This window comes from Mobula birostris, chromosome 24 (assembly GCF_030028105.1).
Source record: "Mobula birostris isolate sMobBir1 chromosome 24, sMobBir1.hap1, whole genome shotgun sequence".
Taxonomy (NCBI): Eukaryota; Metazoa; Chordata; class Chondrichthyes; order Myliobatiformes; family Myliobatidae; genus Mobula; species Mobula birostris.
In genome coordinates, this window is record NC_092393.1 from 38136350 (window position 1) to 38150089 (window position 13740).

General features: G+C 43.3%; 1 protein-coding gene across 1 annotated transcript in view; it reads right to left on the reverse strand.

Annotated features, from left to right (window-relative positions):
* Positions 1–10383: 10383 nt before the first annotated feature.
* Positions 10384–13740, reverse strand: part of dnai2b (dynein, axonemal, intermediate chain 2b) — a 46021-nt gene continuing 42664 nt past the window's right edge. The window contains exons 13-14 of the mRNA XM_072241927.1: positions 11419–11451; positions 10384–11044 (exon numbers count right to left, since the gene is read on the reverse strand). Of these exons, the coding sequence (XP_072098028.1) occupies positions 11030–11044; positions 11419–11451 (48 nt within the window). The 3' untranslated portion in view covers positions 10384–11029. The remainder of the gene's footprint in view (positions 11045–11418; positions 11452–13740) is intronic.

Here is a 13740-nt window from a genome sequence, read left to right on the forward strand (position 1 = left end):
ACAACTTAGGTCTTTATTCTTTGGAGCGTAGAGGGTTGAGGGGGGACTTGATAGACATAGTCATAGTCATACTTTATTGATCCTGGGGGAAATTGGTTTTCATTACAGTTGCACCATAAATAATTAAATAGTAATAAAACCATAAATAGTTAAATAGTAATATGTAAATTATGCCAGGAAATAAGTCCAGGACCAGCCTTATTGGCTCAGGGTGTCTGACCCTCCAAAGGAGGAGTTGTAAAGTTTGATGGCCACAGGCAGGAATGACTTCCTATGACGCTCTGTGTTGCATCTCGGTGGAATGAGTCTCTGGCTGAATGTACTCCTGTGCCCAACCAGTACATTATGTAGTGGATGGGAGACATTGTCCAAGATGGCATGCACCTTGGACAGCATCCTCTTTTCAGTCACCACCGCCAGAGAGTCCAGTTCCATCCCCACAACATCACTGGCCTTACGAATGAGTTTGCTGATTCTGTTGGTGTCTGCTACCCTCAGCCTGCTGCCCCAGCACACAACAGTAAACATGATAGCACTGGCCACCACAGACTCGAACATCCTCAGCATCGTCCGGCAGATGTTAAAGGACCTCAGTCTCTTTAGGAAATAGAGATGGCTCTGACCCTTCTTGTAGACAGCCTCAGTGTTCTTTGACCAGTCCAGTTTAATGTCAATTCGTATCCCCAGGTATTTGTAAGAGGTATTTAAAATTATGAGGGGGATAGATAGAGTTGACGTGGATAGGCTTTTTCTATTGAGAATAGGGGAGATTCAAAAAAGACATGAATTGAGAGTTAAGGGGCAAAAGTTTAGGGGTAACACGAGGGGGAACTTCTTTACTCAGAGGGTGGTAGCTGTTGGAGCGAGCTTCCAGTGGAAGTGGTAGAGACAGGTTCGTTTTTGGCATTTAAAAAAAATGGATAGGTATATGGACAGGAAAGGAATGGAGGATTATGGGCTGACTGCAGGTAGATGGGACTAGGTGAGAGTAAGCGTTCGGCATGAACTAGAAGGGCTGAGATGGCCTGTTTCCATGCTGTAATTGTTATATGGTTATATTCATGCCATCAGGTTGGAGGCTACCCAGACGGAATATAAGGTGTTGTTCCTCCAACCTGAGTGTGGCTTCATCTTTACAGTAGAGGAGGCCGTGGGTAGACATATCAGAATGGGAATGGGACGTGGAATTAAAATTTGTGGCCACTGGGAGATCTTGCTTTCTCTGGCGGACAGAGCGTAGGTGTTCAGCGAAACGGTCTCCCAGCCTGCGTCGGGTCTCACCAATATATAGAAGGCCACATCGGGAGCACCAGATGCAATATATCACCCCAGCCGACTCTCAGGTGAAGTGTCACCTCACCTGGAAGGACTGTCTGGGGCCCTGAATGGTGGTGAGGGAGGAAGTGTAAGGGCATGTGTAGCACTTGTTTCGCTTACACGGATAAGTACCGGGAGGGAGATCGGTGGGAAGGGATAGGGGGGGATGAATGTACAAGGGAGTTGTGTAGGGAGCGATCCCTGTGGAAAGCAAAAAGGGGAGGGGGGGGAAAGATGTGCTTGGTGGTGGGATCCCGTTGGAGGTGGCGGAAGTTATGGAGAATTATATGTTGGACCCGGAAGCTAGTGGGGTGGTAGTTGAGGACAAGGGGAACCCTATTCCTAGTGGGGTGGCGGGAGGATAGGGTGAGAGCAGATGTGCGTGAAATAGTAGAGATGCATTTGCATTTGAGAGCAGAGTTGATGGTGGAGGAAGGGAAGTCTCTTTCTTTAAAAAAGGAAGACATCTCCTTCGTCCTTGAATTAAAAGCCTCATTCTGAGAGCAGATGCGGCGGAGATGGAGGTCTCTTGCTACAGACTCTCACAGCTACCTAGACTATTCCTCTTCCCACCCTGTCTCTTGCAAAAATGCCATCCCCTTCTCGCAATTCCTCTGTCTCAGCCGCATCTCCTCGATCTCCCTCCTGGCACTTATCCTTGTAAGCGGAACAAGTGCTACACATGCCCTTACACTTCCTCCCTCACCACCATTCAGGGCCCCAGACAGTCCTTCCAGGTGAGGTGACATTTCACCTGTGAGACGGCTGGTGTGATATTCTGCGTCCGGTGCTCCCGGTGCAGCCTTCTATATATTGGTGAGACCCGACACAGGCTGGGAGACCATTTTGCTGAACACCTATGCTCTGTCTGCAAGAGAAAGCAAGATCTCCCAGTGGCCACACATTTTAATTCCATGCCCCATTCCCATCCTGATATGTCTATCCACGGCCTCCTCTACTGTAAAGATGACGCCACACTCTGGTTGGAGGAACAACACCTTATATTTCGTCTGGGTAGCCTCCAACCTGATGGCATGAATATTAACTTCTCTAACTTCTGTTAATGCCCCTCCTCCCCTTCATACCCCATCCGTTATTTATTTAATATTTTTAATATATTTTTTATTCCCCCCCTTTTTTTCTCTTTTTTTTTTCTCCCTCTGTCCCTCTCACTTATAACTCCTTGCCTGCTCCCCACCCTTCGGGCTCCCCTCCCACCTTCTCTTTCTCCCCAGGCTTCCCGTCCCATGATCCTCTCCCTTCTCCAGCTCTTCGATCCACCCCTCCCCTCCTGTCTTCTCCTAAAATTTCGGATCTCCTCCTCTCCCCCCCCCCCCCACTTTCAAATCTCTTACTATCTCTTCTTTCAGTTAGTCCTGACAAAGGGTCCCGGCCCGAAACGTGGACTGTGCCTCTTCCTAGAGATGCTGCCTGGCCTCCTGCATTCACCAGCATTTTTTGTGTGTGTTAGCGGCTGTTTTTCTGATTTGAGGAGCGACCAATCAGCAAGCAGCAGTGTGTAAAAAGAGCTACTTTTCAGTCAGGTCCGCGTTCAAGATTTAAAAAGCAGAGCTTGGAGCCAGTTTTCTCTGAGGTGGATAATCCACATCAGGGGTGTGTGAAAAAGCTACTTTTTAATCAGGGCGGAATCGAGATTTTGAAGGCAGAGTTTCGCGGCAGTTTTTCTGATTTGAGGAGTGACCAATAACCAATTTAGCAAGCGGGATTCATTAGAAAGGGCCAATAAGGATAATTGAAGTACAAGCGGAGCAGTCATTTATTTGGAGTGCGCCAGAATTTTGGCTCATCAGGCTTAGGCGAGATCGGGTTTGGCTGAGGTACATTGTCTTGTAAATTTCTCTCTATCTCTGTCTCTTCATTCCATATCTTTTCGGACATCATATATAAGTAAGAATGGCTCTGGGGCAGTGTTCTGTACTCTGTGTGGGATGTGGGAAGTCTGGAAGACCTCTAGTTTCCCAGATAATCACAGGTGCACCGAGCTGCAGCTCCTCAGAGAATGTATTAAGGAACTGGAGCTGCAGCTCAGTGACCTTCAACTCATATGGGAGAATAAGGAGATGATAGATGGAGCTACAGGGAGGTGATCACCTCTCAGCTGCAGGAGCCAGGTAACTGGGTGACTGCCAGGAGGAGGGGGAAATGCACAGCCAATGCAGAGTACACAGGGTAGCACTGTCTACGTCCCTTCCTTGTCCTGCACCTGCCATCCATACTTCCACATACCAACTGCTATCATCCCAATCTTCACCTCTCACCAACTCTGCAATCATCATGGACTCACCTTCGCTACTGAGCAGGCAAGAAGGGCTCTGGGGAAATTCAGACATGGCAGTGCATTGGGATCGGATGGCATGAACCCCAAGGTCCCAAAGGAGTATGCTGCGTGGAGTTCTCCAGTGCATTTTCAATCTGAGTCTCAGCCTGGAAAGTGTGGCGACTGTGTGAAAAACATCATGTGTGATTCCAGTACTCAAGAAAGGCCAAACAAAAGTCTTGAAGGACTACCAATCAGTGGCCCAGACTTCACACATCATGAAGACCCAAGAGAGGCTGGTCCTAGCTCACCTCTGACCCCTGGTCAGATCAGCACTCAATTCCCTGCAGTTTGCCTACCAGGAGCACACTGGAGTTGACGATGCGGTCATCTACCTGCTGAACAGAGCCTACTCCCATTTGGATAAGCAGGACAGCGCCGTGAAGAACATGCTTTTTGATTTCTCAGGTGCCTTCAATACCATACAGCCCTCATTGCTGGGTGAAAAGCTCCATTTAATGCAGATTGGCACTTCCATTGTACCCTGGGTAATGGACTACTTGATTAGCAGATCACAATTTATGCAGCTTCAGAGATGTGTATCAGACATGGCTATAAGCAGCACTGGGGCTCCACAAGGGACTGTAATGGCTCCCTTCCTGTTTACACTGCATACCTTGGACTTCAGATACAGCACTGAGTCATATCATCTGCAGAAATTCTCTGATGACTCAGCATTAGTTGGGTACATTAAGGAAGGATGGGAGGATGAATACAGGGCCTTGGTTGGAGGACTTTGTCAAATGGTGCAAGTTAAAACTTCGGCAGCTCAACATCAGTAAGTCGAAGGAGATGGTGATGGACTTTAGGAAGACTAAGCTTACACTGCTCCCTGTTACTACTGATGATGAGGACCTCAAGTACCTGGGGGTGCATCTGGATGACAGACTTGAGTGGAGCATCAACACAGAGGCTGTATACAGGAAGGGCCTGAGTTGCCTCTACTTCCTGACGAGACTGAGGTCCCTTGGAGTATGCAGGCCTCTCCTTCACACATTCTACCAGTCCATTGTTGACAGTACTATCTTCTATGCGGTTGTTTGCTGGGGCAATGGCATCAACACAGGTGATGCCAACAGGCTCAATAAACTGATTAGGAAGGCTGGCTCAATTATAGGAGTCAAAACTGGACACACTAGAGGCTGAGGTAGAACAAAGAACCCTATGGAAAATCCTGGCAATTCTGGACAATGTTTCTCCCCCTCTACATGCCTCCTTGGCTGAACAGAGGAGCACTTTCAGTTATAGACTCAGACAAGTGCGCTGCTCCAAAGAGCACTATATGAGGTCATTCTTACCCTCGGTCATGTGGCTCTATAATGAGTCAACTTATAGCTGGGGAAGTGATGACTGCCTCCTGTTAGACTGTTAGTGGTAACTTTTTCTAATTCTTTCTACTTCTCTTCAAATATCTATATCTGTGCACCTGTAATGCTACTGTGACACTGTAATTTCCTTTGGGATGAATGAGTTATATATCTAAACCTGTGGCTGTTCTGCACAATAATAAGTATACAACTTTAGATACTATTGAGGGGGACAATATACCGGGGGAGCCACAGTGACCGGGTCTCTGGCATGGAGTCTGGCTCTGTGGCTCAGAAGAACAGAGAGGTAAAGACGACTGCAGTGTTGATGGGAGATTCCTTAGTCAAAGGGACAGAGATGAGGTTCTGTGGCACGTGATAGGGACACCTGGATGGTATGTTGCCTCCCTGGTGCCAGGATCAGGAATGTCTCAGATTGGGTCCATTACATTGTTAAGGGTGAGGGTGAACAGCCAGAAGTGTGGTGCATATTGGCACCAATGACATAGTTAAGCAAAGTGAGGAGGCCCCGAAGAGAGATTTTAGGGAGCTAGGTAGAAAGCTGGGAAACAGGACCTCCAGGGTAGTAACCTCGGGATTGCTGCCTATGCCATATTGCCAGTGAGGATAAGAATAGGATGATTTGACAGGCAAATGGGTAGCTGAGGATCTGAGCAGGGAACAGGGGCTCAGATTTATGAATCAGTGGGATTTCTTTTGGGGAAGGTATGACTTGTACAAAAGGTATGCCCTGAACCCAAAGGGGTCCAATATCCCTGTGAGCAGGTTGGCTAGAGTTGTTTGGGTGGATTTAAACATTTGGCAGGGGGATGGGAACCGGAGTGATAGTGCTGAAGATGAGGTAGTTGGTTTACAAACAATGTGTAGTGAGACTCCTAGCAAGGAGAGGCTGATGATAGGGCAAAATTACAGTCAACAGGATGAGTTGCCATGTAAAAGGTTGACAAAATCGAAAAGGGTGAATACAGGACTGAAGGTGTTATATTTGAATATGCACAGTATACAGAATAAGGTAGATGAACTTGTAGCACAGTTACAGATTGACATGTATGTTGTTGTAGATCATTGAATCATGGCTAAAAGAAGATTATAGCTGGGAGCTTAATGTCCAAGGAGACACATTGTACCAAAAGGACAAACAGGAAGGCAGACGGGGTGGCATTGCTGTGTTAGTAAAAAATAAAATAAAATCATTGAATCATTGTGGATTCTGAGTGAAGGAACTGCAAAGGTAAAAAGACCCTGATGGGAGTTATATACAGACTCCCAAACAGTAATAAGACTGTGATCAACAAATTACAACAGGGGAAAGAAAATGCATGCCAAAAGGGCAATGTTACGATAGTCATGGGGGATTTCAATATGCAGGTAGATTGGGAAAATCAGGTTGGTGCTGGATTTCGGGAGGGGGAATTTCTAGAACGCCTACAAAATGGCTTTTTAAAGCATCTCATGATTGAACCCACTAGGAGATCAGCTATTCTGGATTGGGTGATGTGCAATGATCTAGAATTGATTAAAGATCTTAAGGTAAAAGAACCCTAGGGGTAAGTGATCATAATATGATCGAATTCACCATAAATTTTGAGATGGAGAAGCTAAGGTCAGATGTATCAGTATTACAGTGGAGTAAAGGGAGTTACAGAGGGATGAGAGAGGAGTTGGCCAGAATTAATTGGAAAAAAAACACTGGCAGGGACGATGGCAGAGCAGCAATGGCTGGAATTTCTGGAAGCAATTCGGAAGGGGCAGGATACATACATCCCAAAGAGGAAGAAGTATTCTAAATGCAAGATGACACAAACATGGCTAACAAGAGAAGTAAAAGCCAACATAAAAGCCAAAGAGAGGGCATATGATAGAGCAAAAATTAGTTGAAAGTTAGAGGATTGGGAAGCTTTCAAATACCAAAGAAGGCAACTAAAAAAAGACATTAAAAAGCTAAAGATGGAATATGAAATTAAGCTGGCCAATAAGATTAAAGAGAATGTCAAAATGGTTGTCATGGTGTGTCTAGTGTGGGCACGTGGCCAAGTGGTTAAGGCATTGGACTAGCGACCTGAAGGTCGTGAGTTCGAGCCCCAGCCAAGGCAATGTGTTGTGTCCTTGAGCAAGGCACTTAATCACACATAGCTCTGCGACGACACTGGTGCCAAGCTGTATGGGTCCTAATGCCCTTCCCTTGGACAACATTGGTATCATGGAGAGGGGAGACTTGCAGCATGGGCAACTGCTGGTCTTCCATACAACCTTGCCCAGGCCTGCGCCCTGGAGAGTGAAGACTTTTCAGGCGCAGGTCCATGGTCTCTCAAGACTAAAGGATGCCTTTACTTTACTTTAGTGTGGTAGTGTAATGGGTAGTGCCTGTCGATATCACTTTCAGCTTCCACTGATCGCTAGCAGTCTTGTGAAAAGGAAAAATGAATATGTAAGTCTCTCCCTGCCAGTACATAGCCCCTCCAACAGCAAGCCGCATGTAATGCCTTCTCACTGGCGACATACAGAAACTGAACTCCTTTCGGACTCAGGCTGAACTACAGAGGATGGGGAGATGGTCTGGCCCTGCACACAAAGCACACAGGCCCACCGGTGTGTGGACATGCCCTGGTGCTAGTGAACCAGATCCCCAGCTTTGGGTAAATAGCCCCACTGCCTTGTGGGCAGCCTCGAGAGAGACAAAGGCTGCGGGAGTAAACCCAGACAGAAAATCTGGAGTGGAGCCCCTAAGGCAGCTGGACATCATTGAACATCCTTTTAGCAGCTCCTGCTGCCAAACATATTGATTCATAAGCTTTCCTTTGGACTACACGGGTGAGGACAAGAGGAAGATCTTGATGACTGGGCATCTCAGGATCTCCTTACCTTCTGCTCAGGCATGTGATGATGATTATCATCACCCATTGTCCTTCAAGGCAAATGGATGCCAATAAATATTAAAGAGGATACCAAAATTATGAGGATCCAAATACAATATTATGAGTATAGTTGGGGGGTAAGTACACGCAGGCTTTTTCCTCTGAGGTTGGGTGAAACTGGAACTAGAGGTTATGGGTTAAGGGTGAAAAATGAAATGTTCAAGGAAAACGAGGGAAAATTTCTTCACTCAGAATGGTGAGACTGTGGAATGAGCTGCCAGTGAAAGTGGTGAATACAGATTTGATTCCAATATTCAAGAGTAATTTGCATATGCATGGATGGGAGGGGTATGGAGGGCTATGGCTCAGGTGCAGGTCAATAATAGTAGGCAGAATAATAGTTTGGCATGAACTAAATGGCTTATTTCTGTGCTGTAGCATTCTATGATGTCCTTTAATAACAAGGAAAACTTGGGGGTTCCGGTGACGTGATCGTTCAGAATGGCAGCTTAAATCAACAGCTCCTCCAGAAAAACACATATTTTGCCCCATTAATCCATCAAATATGAGACCTTTCGAAAATATCTGAATTGATAAGGGGGGCAAGAATGGGGAGAAAGAATGGAGATTTAAAAAAGCACCACTGCGGAGCCTATGGAAGAGAGAGGTACAGCGCGCGGCTCTCCTACACGTGCGCATGGTGGCAAGGCTGACGCTGGGCCTAATGCAGGCGAAGCGGCAAATATGATAAGGATGTTGGAAGAGATAAGGGAAGTCCAAAAAGATATAAAGCAGTAACTCAATGATATAAAGTCAGAGCTCGCCAACGTCAATCAGAAAATAGCGGTGGCAGGGACTCGAATTGAGAAGATGGAAGATCGTGTGCAAAACATGGAACGGATAATAAGTAAGACGATAAAAGTATTAAAACAACAGGAAAGTAAATTGCTTGACCAGGAGGGAAGATCACGACGGAAAAATATCAGGACTTATAATGTTCCCGAAGGAGCGGAGGGATTGTCGATGGTGGACTTTGTAGACAAGCTGCTGCGGGAAGCACTGGAGATTCCTCAGACTACAGAGATTGAAATTGAAAAGGCGCACCGTTCGCTTGTCCAGCGGCCTCCCAGAGACAGACGAGGTAAACCGTGCTCCAATGTACTTAGATTCCTTCGATTCAAGAGCAAGGCGGTGATTCTACAAAGGGCCTGGGGTAAGAAGAGGGTGTTTTGGAATGGGATGTTAATATACTTCGATCATGATTACCCCCCCCCGCCCCCCCCCGGTGGTCCTACAGAAATGGAAGGAATATTCCAAAGCGAAACGAATATTAAAGCAAGAAAAGATTAAATTCCAAACCCCGTACCCTGCTAAACTGAGGGTATTTTACCAAGAAGGGACACGACTATATCAGACGGTTGAAGAGGCGACTACAGACATGAAGAACAGAAGACTGCCTATTAGCGTGGTCAAACCAAGGGAAAGTCTGGCTGAGCAGTTATCCTGAACTGCTTGGGAAATAGAGAACCTGGAAAGCAGGGGATGGGAACAGGACGAGAGAAGGATTTTAGGAAGAGACTGTCAGTTCTCCGAGGGCAGCCCTCACCTCCTCCAGAAGAGCCATAAGGTTTAGCTAACTTTAAACGGAAGCAAAAATAGACAGTTATGTAACTATCTCAAGAAATACGTGTTATAATGTGGATTTTATATTACTCAATTTTTTAAAAAAAATCATTTATTCATTCCTTTTTTCCCCACCTAAATGAGAATATATACATGGGAGGAATACACAGGGAAATCATTTCTGTGTAATGGACATAGTTTTTTTTTAACTTACTTTTATAGATACTGCAGCGGGGGCCCTCAACCCACAGGTAGGAGGGGCTATCCCCCACAGCTAGACTTTTCTTCTAGCCCAACCCAGGGTCATCTAGAGACCCCAGCCTTGGAACCACACCTTCCTTACCTTTCTTTTTATTTTTTTTTTCAATCTTTTTATTAGTTTCATAAAGATATAAACATGACATGGTAGTAGTACAAAGTTATTGGGAATACATTGTTATAATTAACATGAGTGATTATAAAGCCAAATAATACTTAAATGATAAAACTCCCAATCATGTAGGATTTGTTTTTCCTTTTTCATGATTTTTGTTTAGATATTTTTCTTTGTTTTATATTATTCATTGGTATCCCATATGATTGGGAGTTTATTATTCACTTTTTTTGGTTCTTATTTGTTCAGGGAGTAGATCGATTAAGTTATATTCCGCAAATTTCAATGATATACTTACAGATAAATACATTTAGAGAGTAAGACCATATATTTTGGGCATATACCTCAAGAATGGTTGAAAAGAGATAAATACAAATATTTAATGAATGTACTGCCAGTGGCTGGTAAAAAGACCCTTACCAGGAAATGGTTAACTCAGGAGAGCCCAACTTCAAAAGTATGGATGGAAATTACAATGGACATTTACAAAATGGAGAAGATAACAACATCTGTTAATCATAAGTTGGAACAATTTTATTTATACTGGAAAAATGCTTTAACTACATAACATTTCATAGGCCTGATTTTATTCTCACAAATAATGAATATGTTGTTTAAAAAAATCACTTCCTACTCTGTATAGTTTTCTTCTTTTGATTGTTCTTTCTTTCCTCTTCTTTCTATGAGTATACTTCAGATAAAATTACGTGGAGATTTGTGACAGTATGACTATATGATATATATGTACAGTATCTGAAATACATCTTATGGAAATGTTTGATGATGAAACTCAATAAAAATATTACAAAAAAGCAATGAAAACTTGAAGGAGAAAAAGATAAATAGTAGATTCCCCTGTCTTAGGCAAGAGCTCAAGCAAACACATACAAATATTAGTCAAGAATGTTATGAAATTTGTTTGGTAACAAAGTTGACAGTGCTGCTTTTCTACAAATATTTCACAATAATATTGAGAAAAAGGCAATTAACTACAGATTAGATCTTTTATTTTCAAAATTTCTGCAGAATCAATAATATGAATACATTCAATGTAATATGAAAATGGATATATTTAAGGCCTAGGTAGCAAAATTTACTTTCAATTTATTTTAACTCTAAATGCTGTTTATTCTGTTAAATACAAAAAAAGATCTAGATGATATAGCCGGTACCGCAGGGTGATTGCACTTTCAGATCAAAAGTCGTCCAGCTACAAAAAAAAGACAATCACTGTCAGTACTTATTAAAATGTGCAGTAACAAGGAAACAAAAATCATAGTGGCATCTCTGAAATAAAGTTTTGGAACATAGACTTAACAAGCTATTATATAAACTCTCCTCTATTTGAAATTAATTTTTCTTTCAATTGGCTCATGAAAATGGCAATCAGAAATATAGCCAGAAAACCAGGAGGATTTCAAAATTATGCTTTGGTCTCATAAGTAGTCTTCAAATAGCTAAATATTATGCTTGATAATTAGATTTTAAACCCTGTACATAAGAATTTAATTAACTCACAAAACTGCTGATATTTTTCATGGTCTCACTTTGTTAGAATTCGAACAAAATATAGACTGTTCTCACCTCATCTTCATCCTCCTCTTCTGACATTGATTCCTAGCAGATAAAACAAAAAAAACTAAAACAAATAATACTAAGCATTTTTTCCTAAGCATTTTATGTAATTCCAGCATCATCTTCCATTTTTACATTCAATGCCTTACACCAATAAAGAAAAAGCTTGTTTGATTTCTTAACTACCTTATCTACTTGTCCAGTTACAATCAAGGACGTATGGCCATGCACTCCTCTGTTTTTCTGCTGTTTTCCCATATCGTACCATTCTTAGTAAATTATCTTGCTTTCTTCGCTCTCAACAAATGAATGACCCCACACTTCAAGGAATTGTCATCATACAAACTATCATGGTCAAGCTAAAAAATGTATCAATTGCTGCCTCTTTTGTCAACTGCTGCTGGATCCTTTTGCAACGTGTCTGTCAGTTCAGTTCCGACTACAAAAGCTATTGATCTCAGATACACATTTCCAGAGAGGTTGGGTTTGGCCGTAATAATACCCCATTGAGCATGGAAATGGCCCTTCAGAACACTAAGTCCATGCCAACCATCAAGTAACAATGTGCATCAGTCTCATTTTATTTTCTCCACATTCCCAGCAACTTTACAAAATGCTACTACTCACTTACATGAAACAATTTACATTGGCCAATTCATTTTTCTATCTGTATATCTTTAGGATGTGGGAGGAAAGCAGAGCATGCAAGGTAAACCTACACGGTCACAGGGAAACATGCAAACTCTACATAGATAACATTGGAGGACAGAATCTAACTCAGGCCAGTGGAGCTTTGAGACAGCTGCTCTTCTAGCATCTACTAGTTTGGAAAGTTTTACAAATGAAACATAGCCTCAGGATATATTATCTGTGTGATTTTTTTAGTTCTGTGGTAAACAAATTAACTTCAATACAGTTTGAGCCCTTAAAAACTGGCAACATTCAAATTTAATACAATGATAACACGAGGAAATCTGCAGATGCTGGAATTTCAAGCACACACATAAAAGTTGCTGGTGAACGCAGCAGGCCAGACAGCATCTATGGGAAGAGGTACAGTCGACGTTTCGGACCGAGGCCCTTCGTCAGGACTAACTGAAAGAAGAGATAGTAAGAGATTTGAAAGTGGGAGGGGCAGGGGAGATCCGAAATGATAGGAGCAGACAGGAGGGGGAGGGATGGAGCTAAGAGCTGGAAAGTTGATCGGCAAAAGGGATATGAGAGGATCACGGGACGGGAGGCCTATGAAGAAAGGGGAAGGGGGGAAGCCCAGAGGATGGGCAAGCAATATAGTGAGAGGGACAGAGGGAGAAAAAGGAGAGAGAAAAATATATATATATATTGTTACATGCCTCAAGGAGATCTGTTTTTTTTGTGAGAATGATGTAATGGTCTTTTGGAGGTCACCTGATGTAATTTTCCTGCCGATGTGAGGTCACGTGATGAATTGTGCACCATGGGTATATAAAGGGAAGATCCCAGATGATGCAGTTAGTTTTTAGCTTTTAGATTTCCAGCTAGAACGTGTTGTGTCTCCGTTTCTGTTGCATATTTGTTTTTATGACGCAGTTTCATTTTTAAAATGGTTGTTACATTCTGTTGCAAGATACAATATTACTGGACTGGAAATTTTTGGCTAGATGTGCTGATTTGCCTTATTCTAGCAGGAGAAGGGAGAGTGAAGAGTTTATCGAAGTACAGGACTTGAGGGATTGAGAGGAGGCAGTATCGTTCGGCAGTTTTAACAAAGGATCGACCTTATTGAGTCTTCGTTGAAGGAGTAGCAACTTGCATCAAAGATAACTCTTGCCAAACGAATAAAGAGTTCATGCTGTCTCTAAAAGAAATTAAGGTCAGTTGTTTCAAACTGTTCATTTCCTGCATCGTGAATCCTGAGGAATCCTGTGGAATTGGGATGATGTTTTTGCAGGGAAGTGTACTATGGACATGTGGTCGATGTTTAGCGATCTCTTGCGGGATGTTAGGGATAAATTTGTCCCAGTGAGGAAGATAAAGAATGGTAGGGTGAAGGAACCATGGGTGACAAGTGATGTGGAAAATCTAGTCAGGTGGAAGAAGGCAGCATACATGAGGTTTAGGAAGCAAGGATCAGATGGGTCTATTGAAGAATATAGGGAAGCAAGAAAGGAGCTTAAGAAGGGACTGAGAAGAGCAAGAAGGGGGCATGAGAAGGCCTTGGCGAGTAGGGTAAAGGAAAATTCCAAGGCATTCTTCAATTATGTGAAGAAAAAAAGGATGACAAGAGTGAAGGTAGGACCGATTAGAGGTAAAGGTGGGAAGATGTGCCTGGAGGGTGTGGAAGTGAGCGAG